General features: G+C 40.3%; 1 protein-coding gene across 14 annotated transcripts in view; it reads left to right on the forward strand.

Moving 5' to 3' along the window:
* nrxn2a (neurexin 2a) overlaps positions 1-21,078 on the forward strand; it is a 496,353-nt gene that overhangs the window by 122,668 nt on the left and 352,607 nt on the right. For 7 of the 14 annotated variants that reach the window (XM_057820422.1, XM_057820428.1, XM_057820426.1 and 4 more), the window contains exons 4-5: positions 18,167-18,196; positions 18,441-18,452. The exons of 2 other annotated variants lie outside the window; for them this stretch is intronic. In XM_057820422.1, the coding sequence (XP_057676405.1) occupies positions 18,167-18,196; positions 18,441-18,452 (42 nt within the window). The remainder of the gene's footprint in view (positions 1-18,166; positions 18,197-18,440; positions 18,453-21,078) is intronic. 5 more of the 14 variants (XM_057820438.1, XM_057820427.1, XM_057820437.1 and 2 more) reach the window with 1 other exon arrangement.

Here is a 21,078-nt window from a genome sequence, read left to right on the forward strand (position 1 = left end):
GGAGAAAGAATACTGAATTGCATCCGAAGAACACCATACCCACTGTGAAGCATGGGGGTTGAAACGTCATGCTTTTGGGCTGTTTTTCTGCAAAGGGGCCAGGACGACTGATCTGTGTAATGAAAAGAATGAATGGGGCTATGTATCGAGAGATTTTGAGTGAAAATCTCCTTCCATCCGCAAGGGCAGGCATGTCCAAAGTCCGGCCCGGGGGCCAAATGCGGCCTGTGGACAAATTTCATCCGGCCCCCAGCCTCTGTCATAAAATCAATAACGTCTGGCCCGCACACAGACTTAATGTGAAAGAATATATTTTATTCATGCTTATAAAACACAATTATCAACTGCTGTGAAGCTATATGCTTGCATGTGAGACTAATTTTTAGTGGACTCTTATCTAATCTTCACTCCCTTTCGTCCCAGCTACAGCTAAGTTCCCAAGGTCTGTGGAAAATTCCCAAGTCGAGCTGTAATACGTTTCACTTCTGTTTCACAGTAAGCATCCAGTTTTGAGGAACACCAAATAAGGAGAAGTAGTTAGAGCTGGCTCACTCTGAACTAACCAATTATCACGCACCACATACCTACTGTTATGACATGTTTCTGACCATGTGACTTTGTAAATAAAAAGACTGCGCGCGCTTCAACAGGTGGGAAGACTTTAGCGAGGCATAGCTTCGCATCTGCCGAAACCCCGTGTGCATGTTAAAACCTTGACACTCGAGTGGTTTCTGACTGCAAATGGTTTTATCCCCGATGAGGTGGGAGGTTTTTCTCCTTGTGACTGTCATTTGAATAGAATACTCTAGGTGTTTTATTTCCTGACACTTAATAAATTGGTCAGCAGTTCTGCTACCAGGATATGAAGTAGCTTACACACTAAATGCTGCTCCTCATTTACCCACTAAAAGGCAGCAGCACTCTAAGCATTACCCCGTGTGTCCCAATTTTCTAAAATGGTGACAATCAACAAAAAAAAAGAAAGTTGACTGAGACGGCCGACGCTTCAAGGATAGGTGGAAATTGGACTATTTCTTCTCTAAAATACGCAACAACTGTGTCTGCCTCATTTGCTGGTTTTAAAGAGTTCAATGTGAGGCGATATTACCAAACAAGACACGCTGACATGTACGACAAGATTACACGGAAGATATGTAGCGATAAATTGAAGCTAGTTTAATTTTACAGCAGCAGTATTTCGCAACAGTCCGGGATTCGAGTATGCCACAAAGGCTAGTTGCGAGATTGTTGAAATTATTAATTTGAAAAAATGATAAAGCAAATGTGACACACAGTATGGTTTGCTAAAATTTGCTGAAATATATTGGTCTACGTAAAGGACGTCAGCCAAGGTCGGCCCCCCGCATTTTTACCACGCCAAATCTGGCCCCCTTTGCAAAAAGTTTGGACACCCCTGCGCAAGGGCATTGAAGATGAGACGAGGCTGGGTCTTTCAGCATGACAAACATCCCAAACACACAGCCAGGGCAACAAAGGAGGGGCTTCGTAAGAAGCATTTCAAGGTCCTGGAGTGGCCTAGCCAATCTCCAGATCTCAACCCCATGGAAAATCTGTTGAGGGAGTTGAATGTCCGTGTTGCCCAACGACAGCCCCAAAACAAACACCACTGCTCTAGAGGAGATCTGCATGGAGGAATGGGCCAAAATACCAGCAACAGTGTGTGAAAAGCTTGTGAAGAGTTACAGAAAACGTTTGGCCTCAGTTATTGCCAACAAAGGGTACATAACAAAGTATTGAGATGAACGTTTGTTATTGACCAAATACTTGTTTTCCACCATGATTTGCAAATAAATTCTTTAAAAACCAAACAATGTGATTTTCTGGGGTTTTTCCACATTCTGTCTCTTATGGTTGAGGTTTCCCATGTTGACAATTACAGGCCTTTCTAATATTTTCAAGTGGGAGAACTTGCACAATTATTGGTTGACTAAATACTTATTTGCCCCACTGTATTTGTACAGTGTGTCTATGGGTGCAACTGGCATGAAATGTCTTCAATGACAGCGCAGTGTAATGAGCTTTTGAGCGCCAGCGTGCACAAATAAGCTATAATCGTCGCACGCTCGCACAAAGGTGGCACTTGTCTGCTCTTACAGCAAAAATGCATCCATTATTAGATGAAATGCTGCATAGAGAGTGTATTAGAATGTTTATTGGATTAAAGCTCGACACGGAGACAATCCCCTGCGCAGAAAGCTTGAAGACAACAATGACGACAACATAACACTCAGTTGATATTGCCCTGACGCTTTGCATTCTGTTGTTCTTCCACCACATCTACGCCGTACACAGCAAAGATGGCCGCCCGTACGCTTTATTTCAATCGCTGTAGGAATAATTCCCGAAACGCTGTGAGGGAACGAAACCGTTTGGCACAGCAGGTGGCTCTCGCCAGTTGTTCATAGACTGCATGCGGGATCCCGTTGATCTGTGTGGACAAAGGCCACGGCGGGGCACGCTCTAATGCCAAAAGCACCCTCTGATGTTTCGAGAGCGGAAAAGCAGGTCTGCGAACGAGAGATAAGCGCAGCCACCTCACATGGCGCAAGCGGACCACGGAGGATTCTCTCAAACGTCACGGGACGAGCGTACACAAACACACAAAGTCCGATCGCAAACGCTTTGTCATTGCTTTGTCGGGGATTTTATGTTTGTTTGCTTTGTTTACTTTCAGAATTGGATGCACAAGCACACAGTAATTGCACTCGAGGAACTGCTGGGAATGACAAAGCATGCAGAAGCATCCTTAGAAAAAGGACATGGGCTTAGATCTTCCAGTAGCAATGACCTTGGTCTAATCCCTCATTATAACTAGGTCCATAATTCTGGACTTTTCACGGAAAACAAATTTGGCAAATCTTAATCCTAATGCAATGGCTCTTTTTTCATACTTGTGGGCTAATTATGTCTCGACAATGACCGAATGTTTTTGTCAGGATCGTACTATTTTAGCAAATCTTGAAGAGTGTCCATTGTGACAAAGTTTGCGAAACCGCTGGCAGTGTCTTGTTTAGAGTTAACTTCTGGAAACCTTGTTAAAGAAAATGTGCAATCATAGGCGGATCTACTATTCAGGCGAAGTAGGCGATCGCCTTAGGCCCCCAACCAGTAGGGGGCCCCCCAACCAGCTGCCCTTGCCCCAGCGAGCAAGAGCTTGGGCCACCGGAGCCACTAGCACCCCCAGCTATTCGTCATGTATAATTATGTCAGCATACCAAACAAACAAAAAAGAAAGCCATTTGAATGCTGCATTTATATTATCTCTCCCACACACACAATGGACTGTTCCACGACGACGGACTGAATATCAGTTAGGTTAGCTTCATTTAGCACCGTTTAGCTTTGCTTAGCTCCGTTTAGCATAAAATACATGACAGCACACCTTGTGGCAAAACAATGCAGTACAGTTCCAATCATACAATAACACTCAACAGCTGGTTAACAGCATTTGCTCACGAAAAAAAAATCTATTTGTGACACCACAAGAAATGACGAAGAATGTTTTTTACGGAGTGTAAAGCTTTCGGTTAGCGGTTTAGCAAAGGTAACTCCGGTGAATATTTAAAAATAAAAGCAGGTCATGTTCGTCATAAAAAAACGATTTCTGGAGTTAATCCCACATACTTCAGAATTCATTAATTAATAATTACTTTGTTATTAAAAGTATCACGCTATATCGCCATTTCGATATTTTGTCACACCCCTAGTTTTAAAGAGAACATTTCTTTTTCTCAGATAGTCCACTTCGTTTTGTAAATGTGAACGCGCATCGGAACTATAGTTCGAACCAAATAAACGAACTGTGGTCCGCTCAAAAATTGTGGGTCTCGGTCCGCTTTAAGCGCACTCGGGCTGCAGCTATCGAATCTTTCTATAATTGAGTAATCGACTGAAAATTCTATCGATTAATCGAGTAATCGGATAAAACATTTTTTTAGGTAAAGAGCAATTAATAATACCCATGAGAAAACAAGACATTTCTTCTAATATTGAACCATTTTCAGTCAATCAATGTCTTTATTTTCGATGTACATTGTTGAAAACAGCCAACAATTGCATCTCAGATGTGACTGGAATAAAAACACTAATTCACTGCTTTTACTTAAAAAAACTTCTAGATCTTATGAAAATCTATATATGTTTCTTACCTGAAACTGTCATTACGCTTGATAACACACATCACTTAAAAGTTAGGTGTTTTTCTCATGTATTTCAATAGAATTTCCATTTGTGTCAAGCTATTTTTAAGTTCTAGTTAAGTTTTAAGTTAGTCTAAACTGTAAGTCCTGATAGCATTTTGAGTTTTTGCAGTGTTCAAAATAAATCTACGTATGATGCTGTATTGGAGCATATTAGGGACCAGTGCTACTTGCAATGACTACTGAGCTAAAATTGACAGTTAGCATTATTTTTTATTTTACACCCTAATCACTCTACAGCGCTATGTTTTCACAGATTAAATAAAGCCTGTATGTAAGACACGTTAGCCACGCATCGACAGTGTTCATAATTAATAGAAAACTAGCCCTCCGCAGGGCTAACGTTACGTGAGCTAGTGACAGTAACGTTATTGTTATTTATTAGCGCTATGTAGTCTACTGCTTTAAGATGGCGGCTGTTTACAAACGCCGCCGTCTGTCATTTCGCATCTAGTCTACTTACATATGATATCTATTAGACGCATCAGAACTTAGCTACCTGCTACCACCGTAGCATCATGCGGGCATATTTTTTAGCAACGTCGGCGTAGCGGCTGTCGGCTGCAGTAAGGTATTTTTTTTTAATCGGTTCTTCCTCTACGCACGTGACGTCAGCGCGTTGTCCCGCATTAAAAGTACTCCGGGCAAAACGTGATGCTTAGAGTTGGCAAAATTAAAGGATTCCTCGAGGTGAATAAAATTATTCGGATCAGTTTTTTAACTCGAGTTAATCGTGTTGCTCGAGTATTTGTTTCAGCTCTAAAGCGCACCCTGCTTCGCTTGTAAATTCAAACGGACCAGTGTGCGCTTATGCTACTTTACGTGCAGCGTCACAGCGTGGAACTGTGGTGCTCCAGGCTTTGACGCTACACTCTGTGCATTCTTGGAAGCGGAAGTACAGCGCACACGCTATTCAAAGTCAACAATGGCAAGAGGCCAGATGATTAACCATGGCCAAAAGTTGTTGTGCTGTGCTAAGCAGTTGCATTTGATACACAGAATCGGTTTCCAATATGGCGGTTGTGTTTTGCATGCTGTTCCTGAACGTACCGTGTGACATGGGTTAGATACTTTCACTTTCTATGTTCTGTTGTTGTTGGCATCGCCTACGGGGGACAGTAGCCGTGTTGTGTTGCGCAAGTTCTAAAATAAAGGATTAAAGACCATACGAAGCTAGCAACTACCTTGTCATTGTTACAGTATGGAGGTGGGGAATATAGTTCGGTTGGCGCAGTGTGAATTCTGAACCTTTTCAACAAGTGTTGTTGCGAGGTAGCTCTCCAACTGGTCCCTGTTCCTCATGGTCTGATGTGAAAGTGCTTTTCATCACATGGACGTATCTAAAATTTTGGCTACCACATTTAAATGCATGACCAAGACCCATAGTACCGTATTGGCCTGAATATAAGACGGTGTTTTTTGCATTGAAATAAGACTGGAAAAAGAAGAGAAGAGGTCATCTTATATTCGCGGTCTAGACATTATACCCATTCACAACGCTAGATGGTGCCAGATATCATTGAAGCGATGTTCTGTCATGACTGATCTCAGCTACTCTCCCTATTCACAACGCTAGATGGCGCCAGATATCATTGAAGCAAGCGATGTTCTTTCATGACAGAGCTCAGCTACTCTTTTTAGTTTAACCAGTTTGCATTATTTTATTGCAATGTTATTCTTTATTCAGATTTGTTTCAAGACTACAGTTAGTCAGAATTCCCTTTGATGGTTAATGCATTTATTGCAATTTTGTTGTTTTATCACAATAGATTGGTTTGTTTACATTTCAAAAACCAGAAGCCATTCATTTACCAATGTGATTGCACTTTAGTTTACATATTTAAATGTTCAGATATTAAGATTTGAATGGGGCAAAATAACATGCTTTTTCTCTCAAATATATTGTTATAATCATTTGTTTCGGATTTACTGTAATTATTTTCTGTATAAAAATTAATTTGGTGTTCAAAAAGGTTTTTTTCAAACTTGAATCTTGAAAAAGAGGGGGTCGTCTTATAATCAGGGCCGTCACATATTCAGGCCAATACGGTATTACACACACTCTGATGTTATCATTCAATGCCGCACCCATATTGATGAACAACTTCCTTATAGAGTCACTCAAAAATGTAACAATTTCTTTGAAGAGTGACTGTGTTGTAACTCATTAAACTTTATGAAAGACTCACAAAGACTTCAAAAATTTGCTGCAAGCCAAATCAAAAAGCTCAAAATGGCAACATATAAAGCACTGATACATCTGCGGCCTGCTGTTTTAGTTTCCTTCCCACGTTTAAAAATAGCAAACTAAACAGTAAAGGAAGTGGGGGAGAAAAGGCGGTTTATGTTCGTATATGCTCCCGGGACTCTATCTCTGCATTGCCACGCTGAGATTTGGCTGTAAGGCTCAACCAAGTGGGATAAGGATATTCAACGTAGCATCTGCCTCAATGTGATATTTTACTGCAGCGGGATGACAAATCTCATCCACTTTGCTTGCAATACTACAGTAGTCCAAGATTAGCCTGATTGGTTCGAACTCTGGGCATCCCATTCTCCCTTGTTTGTGTCCGACCTGTATAGGTCACACGGTTTGATGTGCATTGTTCAGACATGCGAGATGTTCTCACGGGAAATTGTGCAGGAATTTAAGCACGCTATAGGTGATTTGAAATGACCTCTGAAATGATCCAGTCCAAAAACATAGCGAAGACTGGAAGATGCAGGACAATTTGAGGGTGAATCATTCGGTTTTGTGTGGGTGAAAGTAGCAAAAAATAGAACAGAATGCGCTGGCAGTTAAACAACAACAACAAAGCCTTTTTTTTCTAGTAACCTCAAATAAATGTCTTCTCTTTACTAACTACAATGAATTACTTTTTGCACAAAATCCTGCAAGAACACTCTGAAAAGATGGTTGCCTTGCAGTTGTGATATATTTCTGCTCCTCATCGAAAGGTGTTTTGCAGCTTGCTGCTGCTGGGTGTGTCTTTGTCTCTGCCTTGCCAACAGTTGTGATGAGTGAGCGGCTAACTGAACAAACACACACACCAACACACGCGGATACACCACCCCCCACCTTGTAGCTGAAGGATGACAGACACCTTAAGGTGGTGATGTTTCTTGCCTTGCTGTCCAGTTCAATCTCAGCTCTACTGGTGAGAATAAGATGGCCTGAGGGGGGAGGAGAAGAGGGAGAGGTGTTTTTGTTTGTACGTCGAGGACTATGTATTGCTTTAGAGTCGAGAAGCAACAGTCCCACCGGGAGCGCGCACAGCTTTGCTTTGTTTGCCGGGTTGTTCAAACCAAATATCATCAGGTGTGTGTTTGTGTGTGGGGTGCAAATCTGCTCCCTCGGGTGATGAGGTTCTCTGTACACCAAGACGTACTCTGACCTGCATGTTTATAAGGTTTCCTAGTGACTGAAATGCTCTATAGCCACATTTACTGAAGCAATGCATTTTCATTCATTTTACCACACATGGAGACGTTAACACTGATCTGACTTTTGTGTCTTCTGCTGCTGAATGTGTAGGCGGAATGCTGATAATTATGTAAATAGCGTGAGCGCATTCCAACAAGATACCACGTACATAACCCACCGATAAATTAAACCAATGGTATCAAACTCATTTCAGTTCAAGAGGCACATTCAGCCAAATTTGAGCTCAAGTGGGCGGAACTAGCGCCATCTGATTAACAACTACATATAGACAAATATTTACATTTATTTAGTGATAGAATAAAGTGCTACAATATGATTCAGAGTTTTCATACACGTGCAAGAGATCATAGAAAACACTGCCGATCTTGTAAGCAACAACATGCTAAATGCTATGTCTATTCATGAGATACAAATTAAAATTCAATTAGCTGCTAATGTAATAGTTACCCAGGAGCTTGCCATTAAAAAGATGGCATATGTTAGCTAAAACACAAACAATGGACCTGAGGTACGTAAAAGGATTAGTGTAGAAACAATTAGCAACCTGTCTCAAGCTAGGCTATTAGTATGCATCACATTAGCTCAGGGTTCCCCAATTAGTTCACACTGAGAGTCAAATGATGTCAAGGTTGTGGTCCAAATCTTCTGGCTTGGATGAAAATAGAGAATTAGACCAGAAAAAATTATCTACAGATGTTATTGCTGTTATTAGGTGTAGCGTGACGATTAGTAATTTAAGTGGTAGCTTGTTGTTACAGCATACCGTAATTTTCGGACTATAAGCCACACTGGACTATAAATCGCAGCTATTCTCACTGTATTATGGGATATTTACACCAAAAAATATTAACGGGTAACACTTTATTTGACAGCGGCATCGTAAGACTGTTATAAGACCAAGTGAACCACCATGAAGCTTTGAACCAATTAGCTACAAAGCTTCATTGCTTCAAGAAGTTTCATTTGGCCATAAATTCTTTCTTGGGGGAGACATGCAACCTTTGCTGCCACCTGCTGTCAGCCCTTTTTGTCGTCCAACATGCCTCCTAGCATGCATTGCAATGCTACAGATGTAAATAACAATCAAAAATCATGTTATGTGCTAAATATGTGTTCACTTGCTGTTCCAGTTTCATTAATTGCTAGTTATGGTGTATGGTAATACTTTATTTGACAGTGGCGCCATAAGACTTGTCATGAGACAATCATAATTATGACATGACACTGTCATAAGCATTATTGAATGCTTATAATATGTCATTTAGTGTCATCCGGCAAATTATCTCACTTTTAAATGCATGTAAAAGATCTGAGCTGGACATACAGTGTATCACAAAAGTGAGTACACTCCTCGCATTTCTGCAGATATTTAAGTATATCTTTTCATGGGACAACACTGAAAAAAATGACACTTTTACACAATGAAAAGTAGTTTGTGTGCAGCTTTTATAATACAGTTAATTTATTTTCCCCTCAAAATAACTCAAAATATAGCCATTAATATCTAGCTTTCTTGTGTACCGTCTTCAGAAGAGGCTTCCTTCTGGGGTGACAGCCATCCACACCAATTTGATGTAGAGTGGGGTGTATGGTCTGAGCACTAACAGGCTGACCCCCCCCCCCCCCCCACCACCACCTCTTCAATCTCTTCAGCAATGCTGACAACACTCCTGTAACAAGTCACATGAGGGGAAATGACAAGCAGTACTCAATTGGACATTTAGGGATGTACGTAGTTTCTATGTGGTTTACTCACTTTTGTTGCCAGGGGTTTAGATAATAATGGCTATATTTTTAGTTATTTTCAGGGGAAAATAAATTAACTCTATTATATAAGCTGCACACAGACTACTTTTTATTGTGTCAAAGTGTCATTTTGTCAGTGTTGTCCCATGAAAAGATATACTTAAATATCTGCAGAAATGCGAGGGGTGTACTCACTTTTGTTATACACTGTAAATGGGGTCAGTGACATAATTTGCCGGATGACACTTCATGACATCTGTCATAAGTATTCAGTAATGCCCATGATGGTGTCATGTCACAATTATTACGTTCTTATGACAGTCTTATGACTTCACTGTCAAATAAAGCGTTACCTATTAACCCTAATAAAAGCCACACTGGAATATAAACCGCAGGATTTCAAATGAGGAGAAAAAAATAGCGGCTTATGGTCCGAAAATTACGATATGTGAAATAGATATTCCACATATTTTTAATACACTTGAAGAAATTTTTGATCAACAGAGTATGAGCTGTCACATTCAGACTCATATATCACAACAGCAGGAATTTCAAAATAGTCTTGCACGATACCTACAGTAAGGTTCCAGAAGAAGAAAACTGGGCTGGAAAACTGACTCGAATCCATTTAACTACTGCAAGCCTCCATTCGGTATGCTCTTGAAAGCATGGAGAGACGACGCATGCTTGAAACAAAACAGAACTGAACCGTTTTGAGTACAGAGCAGCATTAATCCTAGAATAATGTAACGTGGTAATATCTCTTTGGGATAATACAACAATGCATTCAGAGGGAAATGTGCGCCATTGATGTACAGAACAGAGCAATTACTCGGGTACCCACTTGGTATGCATACGATTGCTTGTCAAATTGAAACTAATAGTGTTTGGTGCATAAATGGAAGGGTGTCTAATGTCTTTTGTACAATTGATAATATATCAAATGAACACCACTTAATATGGGTGCTGAAATCCTGCACAAGGCAACCAAAGGACCAAAGTGTGCCACGTTTACTCACCTGGATTTTCTGTAGTTACTCCAGTTTCCAACCATATCCCAACTAATTAGGCCTTGTTCAGACTGGCACCCAAAATCTTGATTTTTTAGCCCATCCAGATTAAAACTGGATGGCTCGTTTGTAGAATGAATAGAAATCTAGGTAGGGTAGTTTCATATCAGATATGAACAAGATGCTTCTCAAGGACTGTCTACATGGTGACGCTCCGACAAAAACAACAGAACACGACCCATTTCATGTTTGTATTTACACGGATCCGTCTCTGTTTGAACGGTGTCGCAATTCTGCGATGTAGTATTCATGCCAGGCCCGAGGGGGCAGTGCAGTTTTACAAGGTGACAGCCAATGATGAAAACAATGGCGTCCAAACAGTTGTGAACATGTGGCGCACCACACAAAGAACAAGTCTACGTTCCGCCATGTTTGCTGTTGTGAATGTTTAGTAACAGCAACTGCGCATGGCCAAAGTCATTGGAGCGAGAGTGTTCCATTCATATGGTTGTAGAGCTTGCCCTGAAATCGAATCGTTCCCAATTTAGAAGCCTGAATCAAAAGCTTATGTCTTCACCTTCTGTTTTCGCCGTCAGTCACAGTAAGAACGTCAGCCCATTCCGCAACACAGCACAGTGTCGCAGCGTCACCTTGTAAATGATCCTTCAATCTAAACTGCTCAGATGGGTTTTGTTTACTTCACGCTTTGTTGGATGGCGCCTTTATTGCCACAGCAACCTGTCAGATGTGTCAACAATGTGGCCCAGTCTGAACAGGCCCAAATGTACGGTGCCCCTAATGGGACATCGACAGAAATAAAATAAATTTATTTTAGCAATCTAGTCCGCACATAGTTTCTTAGTGCGCACCAGAAACTATCTGGTAAACTTTAGAATTATATAGCATTTAAGCTAGCGGACTTTTGCTATGCAAGTTAGCGTATTGTTGTTAACATTAGCGTTATAAAGCATTTAAGCTAGCGGCCTTTTGAAATACAAGTTAGCCAGTGGCGTACTGCACGCAACACGTCACTTTTGCTCATTAATATTCATGACGTTAGCAATTGTTGCTCGGCCAGTCAACCTGCCGTTTGTCTCTAACAGGAAATGCATGGAAATAGTGTACGAACGAGATGTTTACTGAACTAAACCTACCAATTCTGTCCGAAAATGATGTCCCTGGTGCCAAATTCACTGGTAAAGATGTGGAAGAACATACAAATGTTCAGTTAAAGAGATGGCTTGAGATGGACAGGGCTGAAAAAGATGGGAAAAAGAGCCGACCTGATCCAGAGGTAGTTTTTTAATCGACACCTTTTTCTTGTGTGCATTGCCTTACGCCACTGACAATGACATTCTCCTGTTTCAACAATCTATCCTTTCAAACCATATGCCCTAGCTGTCTTTCTTATATATTATATCCATGTTCTTGGGCGTAATTTACATTGCTATTTCGAGTAGCGATCGTAAATCCTACTCAGTGACAGCCAACGAACACTTTTAATTTTTTCATTAATAACAAATCTTAACTCTGATATATTTACTTCGCCCTTACTAAAGTTTTTTTTTTTTTTTCAACAACAGAAAAGGTAACAACCATTTTAATTTTTTGCAAGTCATTCATTGTCAGACAGAAGCAGCACGGCAAAACACCACGCTAAAACAATAAGTAAAAACATCAAAATGGCTTACTTCATTGTACTCTGTAGAACCATGGCCCCCCCAAAAAATGTTTACTGCATATGAATTTGAATGGCTTCACCTTGCTGGCGTTAAACTGGTCTTTTGGACGTCTGCACAAGTTGATTCATTTGTCACATTTTTCCTCTTTTTTGGCTTCGGGAAACATTAAAAAAACATCCTTCATATGTCGTAATGTCTAGAGTCGTTTCTACAAGTTCCATAGCAGCAGTGTTTACTCTGCATGTTCTTTTTTGAAAGATTACCGGCAGAAAACAAGCAGTAATAACATGAGTTGCATGCGGGGGCGTGTCTATGTTGACCCACTTCCGGGGTACGATGGCGACGTCACGGTCTAAAAGTAGCATTCGTGCGGTACGCTATTGTTGCATTGTTGTCATTGGCTAACTTCCATAGCAAAGGTCCGCTAGCTTAAATGCTTATAGTTTCTGGTGCGCACTAGAAACTATCTGGTCGCACCAGAATGCTTTTTTTTTCTTCTTTTTTTCAGTCAATATCTATTTAGGGGCACCAATCTGATTTGGAAATTTGCTAAAAATAGTCAGCCCTAAAAATCAGATTTGAGCTCGAATCCGTTGGAATCAGTTATGCCTGCAGTCTGAATGCAGCCTTAGGTTAACTGAAGTATAAACAGCCCGTGGTTGGGGATGTGAGCGTGTATGTTTACGTGTACTACGATTGGCTGGCAACAGTCTATCTGACTGGCTAGGAAATACTCCATATATCCAAGAATCTAATAGGGCCAAAAAGCACATAAAATGAATGGAAGAATGATACTAAACATAGAATAGGGATTCAAAGTGGTTGTTTAAAAAAATATATGTATTTCTTTGAGTTTGTATACCTTTGTATTCACAACCCATTATCCTCACCAATCCCAGGAAGAATGTATTCATCTGAATTTGTCTTCTAATGGAAGCATAATGAAAAAAAAAAAAAAAAAAAACAATAATGTAATTAGTCAATGTGTAAACAAAGTGATTTTAAAAAGTGCCTTGATACTAGCAATTGGTACCTTTTGGTTTCCAACACCGTCCTCTTTTGGCACATTATGCTGTGTTTTGCAAAAATTATAAATCAATTACGAATGTGTCCTTATCTAGCTGTGCCAGCGACATGACAGGCAGAACTATTGAATGCGGTTTCATTATGAGAATAGTAGGAGGCACTATTGAATCTTTGTAACCACCTGTTGCCATTTATACAAAAGAACATGGTCACGGCTGTCCTGCGAGCGCATTAGCTTTGTGTTCAATTAAAATAGCCAACATTTATCACAAACTGAGTAAAATTGAGTCAAAAATATCATTATCCCTGAATTAATACCTTTTGTGACATTATTGCGCCCTGAGATTTTCTCATGTAAATTGGGAGCCTCGACTCCAAAAGGTTTGGAAACGCTGCCTAAACAAAAGGAAGCTACGCTTGACATCTTTTGGAAACGCGGGCGTATCACGTCCAGTATCGAACTGAATTGAACCGTAATTGTTGATGCCAGTGGGTCTTTTGAGTGACAAAGCGAGATTCTGGGCCAATGGGAGCGTTCAAGAGTGCCGATGCAATGAGCAGAGCTGTTTGTGTTAGCTGGCTCAGTGGGGCTCATGTGCTCAGCAGAAGTGTTGTGTTTTGTCATCCCCGTCTCCTTTTTGGCACGAAAGGCGGGTGAAGTATGCCACATATACTCCCTGCCAGGCTGCATATTGATTAGTTCACGCGTGTGTGTGCACGCACAGGAAATAGATGTAGGAGTGAACAACTTGGCACCCGCTGCTCTTTTCTGCTTTCTTCTTCTTTTTTTTCCTTTTTTCCTCAATCTGATGTATTACATGTTGATTGGTGTATGATATCATTCTGTGAACTGCAGCAGGAGGGCTTTTGACTTGGTATTTAGTGCTAAAGCTGGTCATAGTGTGCTTTGTATGATCCTGATGTCATTTAGACAGAGGTGCGCAGTAACATGTTATTTACTCAGACGTGGGTTGAGTAGCCATTTTCAAGTAAGAGTAGTGTTACTTCTATATAGTATTACTCAAGTAAAAGTAGTCATTCAAAAATATACTCAAATTAAAGTAATAAAGTATTTATTGAAAAGAATACTCAAGTATTGAGTAACTTTGTGAGTAACTGTTTACAATGTCTGATTAAAACAATAATTGTATATTTTATTTCTCAGCACAACTTCATCTATGAGAATAGATATTACCGTTTTGGCCCGAATGTAAGACGGCCCTGATTATAAGACGACCCCCTCTTTTTCAAGACTCAAGTTTGAAAAAAGACTTTTTGAACACCAAATTATTATACAGAAAATAATTACAGTACATCCGAAACAACTGATTATAACAAAATATTTGAGAGAAAACGCATGTTATTTTGCCTCATTCAAATCTTAATATCTGAACATTTAAATATGTAAAGTGCAATCACATTGGTAAATGAATGGCTTCTGGTTTTTGAAATGTAAATAAACCAATTTATTGTGATAAAACAACAACATTACAATAACTGCTTTAACCATCAAAGTGAAGTCTAACTAACTGTAGTCTTGAAACAAATATGAAAAAGGAAAAAATTGCATTAAAATAATGCAAACTGGTTAAACTTGAGAGTAGCTGAGATCTGTCATGACAGAACATCGCTTCAATGATATCTGGCGCCATCTAGCGTCGTGAATGGGTATAATGTCTAGACCGCGAATATAAGACAACTCCCGAGTTTTTCAGTCTTATTTCAATGCAAAAAACACCGTCTTATATTCGGGCCAATACAGTATTATGTGTACTATAGCCCAGTGGTCCCCAACCAGTGTGATTATCGGCCTTTTCTTTTTACTTACTGGAAATGTGTGCCAGAAAATGACAGTAAATATAAAATCTCACAACGGGGCTAAAAACATTTAAGTACAGGAAAAATTTTATTCACCATACGGTGAATGAACCTTTTTTTTAACAGCGGCCTCTCCTAAAACTATCAAATATCCTTGTTCGCCGGCATAATGAGTTCCTCTTCCTTGGCTTTAGCAATACGGTTGGCCATGAGGTATGATCCTCTCAGAGCATTCGCTTTTGTTGCCTCGTTTTCTTGCATTTGGTCACATATTATCCAGCATGGACTTGTTGTAGGTTCCTCTTCTGTCTCAGCAGATAGCCTTTTCACCTTTAAAAAAAAAAAAAAAGCCTCTCCAAAGATGCTGCCGCCCACAACACACTACCAACAGGCGCTAACGTTGCTGTTTACATTGACTGATGATGGGCTGCTATAGGTGTGCAAACACCCCAGTAGTGGCGGCCAACCACTAGAGGGCGATGTATGCAAATCTCTACTCGGATATTCACACAGTCCAGATTGCGGTCGTTAACAAATTATTTCTCTGCAGCCCGGTAGCAAATGCGCCACGGACTGGTACCGTCCCCGGCCTGATTGTTGTGGATCTCTGCTGAGCTGCTGTATGTAATAACAATGACCATAATATGCCAAAAAGAACACGGAAAAATCATCAAATTTAGGCCTAGACACTATCCGTCAAAAGAGCATGTGTGCCCTCTAGTGGAGAAAAACCATTGTTACCTCTGATTGGTATAATGGAGTTATGTGTTTATTGCTGCGACATCTCATTCGTGAAACAAGTAGCGCTACTGTTTGCATCCATCCATCTACCAGTTAATCCAGGGTAGGATCACGTGGGAAGCAGCTTTAGCAGGGAAGCCCAGACTTCCCTCTCGCCAGCCACTTCAACCAGCTCCAGCGGGATCCCAAGGCGTTCCCATGCCAGCCGAGAACATATTCTCTCCAGTGTGTCCTGCGACGTCCCACGTGCCCTTCCGCCAGTGGGACAAGCCTGGAACACCTATCCAGGGAGGCGTCCAGGACGCATCTGAAACAGATGCCCGAGCCACCTCAACTGGGTTTTCTCAACGCGGAGGAGTAGCGGCTTGACACAGAGTTCCTCCCTGATGACCGAGCTTCTCACCCTATCTCTGTGGCGAAAAGTCATTTCGGCTGCTCCTATCTGCGATCTTGTTCTTTCGGTCACGACCCACAGCTCGTGACCATAGGTAAGGGTAGGAACGTAGATCGACAGGTCAATTGAGAGCTTTGCCTTTTGGCCCAGCTCTTCCTTCACCACTACTAACCAGTGCAAAGTCCGCAAGATTTGTAGATTCCTTCCCAGTGAGGGTTGGACTCCGCCAAGGTTGGCCTTTGTCACCGACTCTGTTCATAACTTTTATGGACAGAATTTCTAGACGCAGCCGAAACTTTGAGTGTGTCCAGTTTGGTGGCCTCAGCATTGCACCTCTGCTTTTTGTAGCTAATGTGGTGCTCTTTGCTTCATCAAGCCGTGACCTCCAACACTCACTGGAGCGGTTCGCAGCCAGGTGTGAAGTGGTTGGGATGAAGTCAGCACCTCCAAATCCGAGATCGGGGTCCTCAGTCGAAAAAGGTTGGCGTAACCTCTCCGGGTCCGGGATGAGATCCTTCCCCAAGTGCAGGACTTTAAGTATCTTGGGGTCTTGTTCACAACTGAGGGTAGGAGGGAGCGGGAGATCAACAGGCGGATCGGTGCAGCGTCTACTGTCGGCATGTCTGACAAAAATAAAGTCCATACGTAGAATAAAGAGGAAAAATGTAACGACTCTAGTGGAGCCCAAAGTAGGACAAGTAAGGGTAGTGTTTCTTCTTCACAAATCTACTCAGGTAAAAAGTATTGTGTGGTAAAACTACTCTTAGAAGTATATTTTTCTTAAGTAAATGTAACCAAGTAAATGTAACACGTTACTAGCCACCTCTGCATTTATTCCGTTACATTTACTTGAGTAACCTTTAGAGAAAAATGTTATTCTAAGGGTTGTTTTACGAAGCCATACTTTTTACTTGAGCAGATTTGTGAAGAAACCCGCTACACTTGTCATTACATTTTTCGTCTTTTTTTGTTTTTGTTTTTGCGAGAGATGCCAACAGTGGCTATACCAGTTTCACCAATGAGAGGTTGCAACAATAATCACCTGACTCCATTATACCAATCAGTCTCAAGCTTGCCGTTCTATGATCACACTGGCCTGTTCAATCACGTGGTGTCTTTAAAGCACCGTAAAAAAGTATTTGACATAAAGCGCTGCCGTCAACATGACCCGAAAGCGAGGATTTTAAGTTCTATCCCAGTTTTTATTCGGCACCACGTAAAATTAGATGTGGTCCTTTTAATTTCATAATACGAAATATGTTTTCCCACTAGAGGGCACTCATTCTCTTTGAACGAATGATGATTCATTTCTATAGATTTTTTTTCTTTCTCCGGAATTCATTTATGTGTTTTGTATTTGTTTTGCCTAATGTGTTTATGTAACAGGTTGTAGCACAGTATAATAATAACAGTTCATAATTCATATAGATAACTTTGTGCCAAGAATTTAAAAAATTTTTTTTAATCAAACGGCATAAGGAGGTACTCACAATTTTACTCATTACTTGAATATTCTTTTAACGGAATACTTTTTTACTTGTACTTGAGTGCATTTTTTGGATGACTACTTTTACTTGAGTAATACTATTTTGAAGATACGCCACTCTTACTTGAGTCAATTTTTTGGCTACTCTACCCACCTTTGCATTTAGATGTAGAGAGTGAGAATGAATGCAAGTACTGGCCCTTTCATAAGCTCCTGCTAGTTGTTTGTGCCAAGCCTGAGATGGAAATTTGAGTGCCCGTAAAAATACTCCGTTAATTTGTACATCGCAAACACTTGTCTAAACATACAATGTGTCTTCCATTTTGGAAAAAAAGCATCTTTGAGTGCAACACTTGACGGCGGTTGCGCTAATCAAGATGTTTTTTTTTCTTTTCCTTTCCTCTCCTCCCTTTGAGATGTCTGTCTCTTTTTTGCTTTGATTCCTCCTCTCTCACCTTTTGAACTCTTTGACATCCGTGCTTACCCCAGGATGTCTGTCACAAACTGCAGTCCAACATTGTGACAATGTTTTTTGTTTTCCCGATCCTCTTTATGAACTTCCTGTTTTCGTATCCTTTTTTCTGTTCTTTCCCTCAAGGTCTGGCGCACCTGATGTTAAATCGCCAAGGTATGGGGCCTATTGGTTTGCTTTTCCCTCCCAGCCACCTAACCTCAACATTCCCCCTCTCCCATAGATACCATTTCAGTTAACTGTGCAACACTAATATTTCCTGTCCTGTTTTTTCCCCCTCACATGTACTTGCACATTTTTGCTTCCTTTCATGTTATGCTCACAACTCACTCACTTCTTGTCCATCAAACCTTTGTCCTGACTGACTGCGCTACTGGAACATCACCTTTGACCGCCGCAGTCTTAAGCCAAGGTAATGCACCGACGCTCAAGGCGTCTCTTCGGTTCGCCGAAGGTATTTTCAAAGCCGACAATGAGTCTCGGGTCAAAGAAAATCACTTTCTTTCCTGGGAAGCTAATGAGGAAGAATACATGAATAATTTAAAAGTATAATTTACTGTGTTTCACATGATTTGCCATTCAAATACCGTAGTGATCTTAAATGATGTTAGTTTTGGTTATAGATGGGTTGTGAATGCTACATTTCATCAGGGTAATTGTACTACAGATGTGAGGAATACGATGGTGCTGACAGATATTACAATATTGGACCGTAAATTGGGATATTTTGCAATATTAAAACAAGAAGCACAATTTCAACAGCTTATTTGATGCTAAGGCTCAATAGAAACTATGACCTATATATTTATGCTTTTGTGTTTGTTTTTTCTGCCACGAGATCAAGTCGTTCTGTCGGTATCCATGGCAATCTCTTTTCATGAAGCATCGGCCTGACTTTGGTGACCTACTCAGGCAGTGAAATACACAGTGTCTGCCCTCAGTTTTCCCCTTTACAAAATTACGTTCATAAAGGATAAAACTGATCCCTGCGATATCCTACTGAGGCATCTTGAAGCTCTTTTTCTTTTTTTATTCGCAGCACGCTGTCAAACATCTCAAATCTAAAAAAACGGGAAGTTACGAATGTTTAACATTAGGCTTAATTTTCAAGTTAGCGGGGGTCTGATTATTCGGTGGAGTTCATTTCAACAAATCCCTTGCAGTTTTTTAGTTACCGTATTGGCCCGAATATAAGATGGTGTTTTTTGCATTGAAATAACACTGAAAAAGTGGAGGTCGTCTTATAGCCGCGGTCTAGACATTATACCCATTCACGACCAGTGTTGTTAATCTTACTGAAAAAAAGTAATTAATTATAGTTACAAATTACTTCTCCCAAAAAGTAATTGCGTTAGTAACTCAATTACCTGAATGTAAGAGTAATTAGTTACTTGGCAAAGTAATTGGTGATAATTACTTTTTTTTTTTCCCCCTCAAAAAAAAAAAAAAAAAAAAAAACATTGGGCACACGATGGGAAGTTTTTTGTGAAGGTTTTTGGTACAATTGGCCCGAGCCCAATTCTTTACCCTAATTTACCCTTTACCCTGAATCAACTGTTAAAAGTTGTTAAAATTGCTCCCATTGTTGCATTAGTTCCCTTCTCTCTACTTTCGACATATGAAAGTTTTAAAACTGTTTCATCATTTAAAGATAGATTCAAGTCAAGATTTTGCCGATTTAGAAGTATTTTAGACTAAAAGTTACTTAGGTTTGCTAGGAAGGTTCTCTACAACAGAGCCGTCCTAAAAAGTCTACTGCTTTAAGATGGCGGCTGTCTACTAACTCATTTAGTGCCATGTCTGTCATTTTGCATCTAGTTATATCTATGTACAGTACATATCTACCATACCATGCGGGCGTAGTTTGTAGGCTATCGGCTACAGCATGTATTATTGGAGCTAACCTAGCATCGCGTTTGCTCGGCGTCACAACATTCTTGCCTCCTCCCTACTCCTACTCTGCTCTGTCGTCTCGGTGAGTCCGTCTCCCTCAGACTTTTCGACCAATATAGTAACGCATGCCTTTCCGTCCTCAGTAACGGTAACTGCGTTGCCAAGATGAGAAAAGTAATTAATTAGGTTACCCACTACTGAAAAAAATAACGCCGTTAGTAACGCCGTTATATTGTAACACCGTTATTAACAACTCTGTTCACGACGCTAGATGGCGCCAGATATTATTGAAGCTACGTTCTGTCATGACAGATCTCAGCTACTCTCAAGTTTAACCAGTTTTCATTGTTTTATTGCAATGCTTTTCCTTATTCCGATTTATTTCAAGACTACAGTTACAGTTAGACTTCACTTTGATGGTTAATGCAGTTATTGCAATTTTATTGTTTTATCACAATAGATTAGGTTATTTACATTTCAAAAACCAGAAGCCATTCATTTACGAATGTGATTGCACCTTGCATATTTGCATATTTAAATGTTCAGATATTAAGATTTGAATGAGGCAAAATAACATGCTTTTTCTCTCAAATATATTGTTATAATCAGTTGTTTCGGATGTACTGTAATTCTATGTAAAAATTAATTTGGTGTTCAAAAAGTCTTTATTCAAACTTGAGTCTTGAAAAAGAGGGGTTCGTCTTATAATCAGGGCCGTCTTATATTCGGGCCAATACGGTAAATATAATGTGTATGAGGAGAGGTGTATGATAGAGCGACAGGATGCTGTAATCAATTCTTATTATTATTTGTCACCCATACCAGGTATGCAATAAAAATTTGTACTGGATTCACTTTGTATTAGTCTTTTTCCTGTTTCACAAAGGTAAGCAGCAGCCTGACAAAGACATGATAGCAATGATTTCACATCCAAGTATATAGCTCTTCATATAAACAGTATATATATATATATATATATATATATATATATGTACACTAACCGGCCACCTTATTAGGTACACCTGTCCAACTGCTCGTTAACACTTAATTTCTAATCAGCCAATCACATGGCGGCAACTCAGTGCATTTAGGCATGTAGACATGGTTTAAGACAATCTCCTGCAGTTCAAACCGAGCATCAGTAT

This window comes from Corythoichthys intestinalis, chromosome 18, assembly GCF_030265065.1.
Source record: "Corythoichthys intestinalis isolate RoL2023-P3 chromosome 18, ASM3026506v1, whole genome shotgun sequence".
NCBI classification, from domain to species: Eukaryota; Metazoa; Chordata; class Actinopteri; order Syngnathiformes; family Syngnathidae; genus Corythoichthys; species Corythoichthys intestinalis.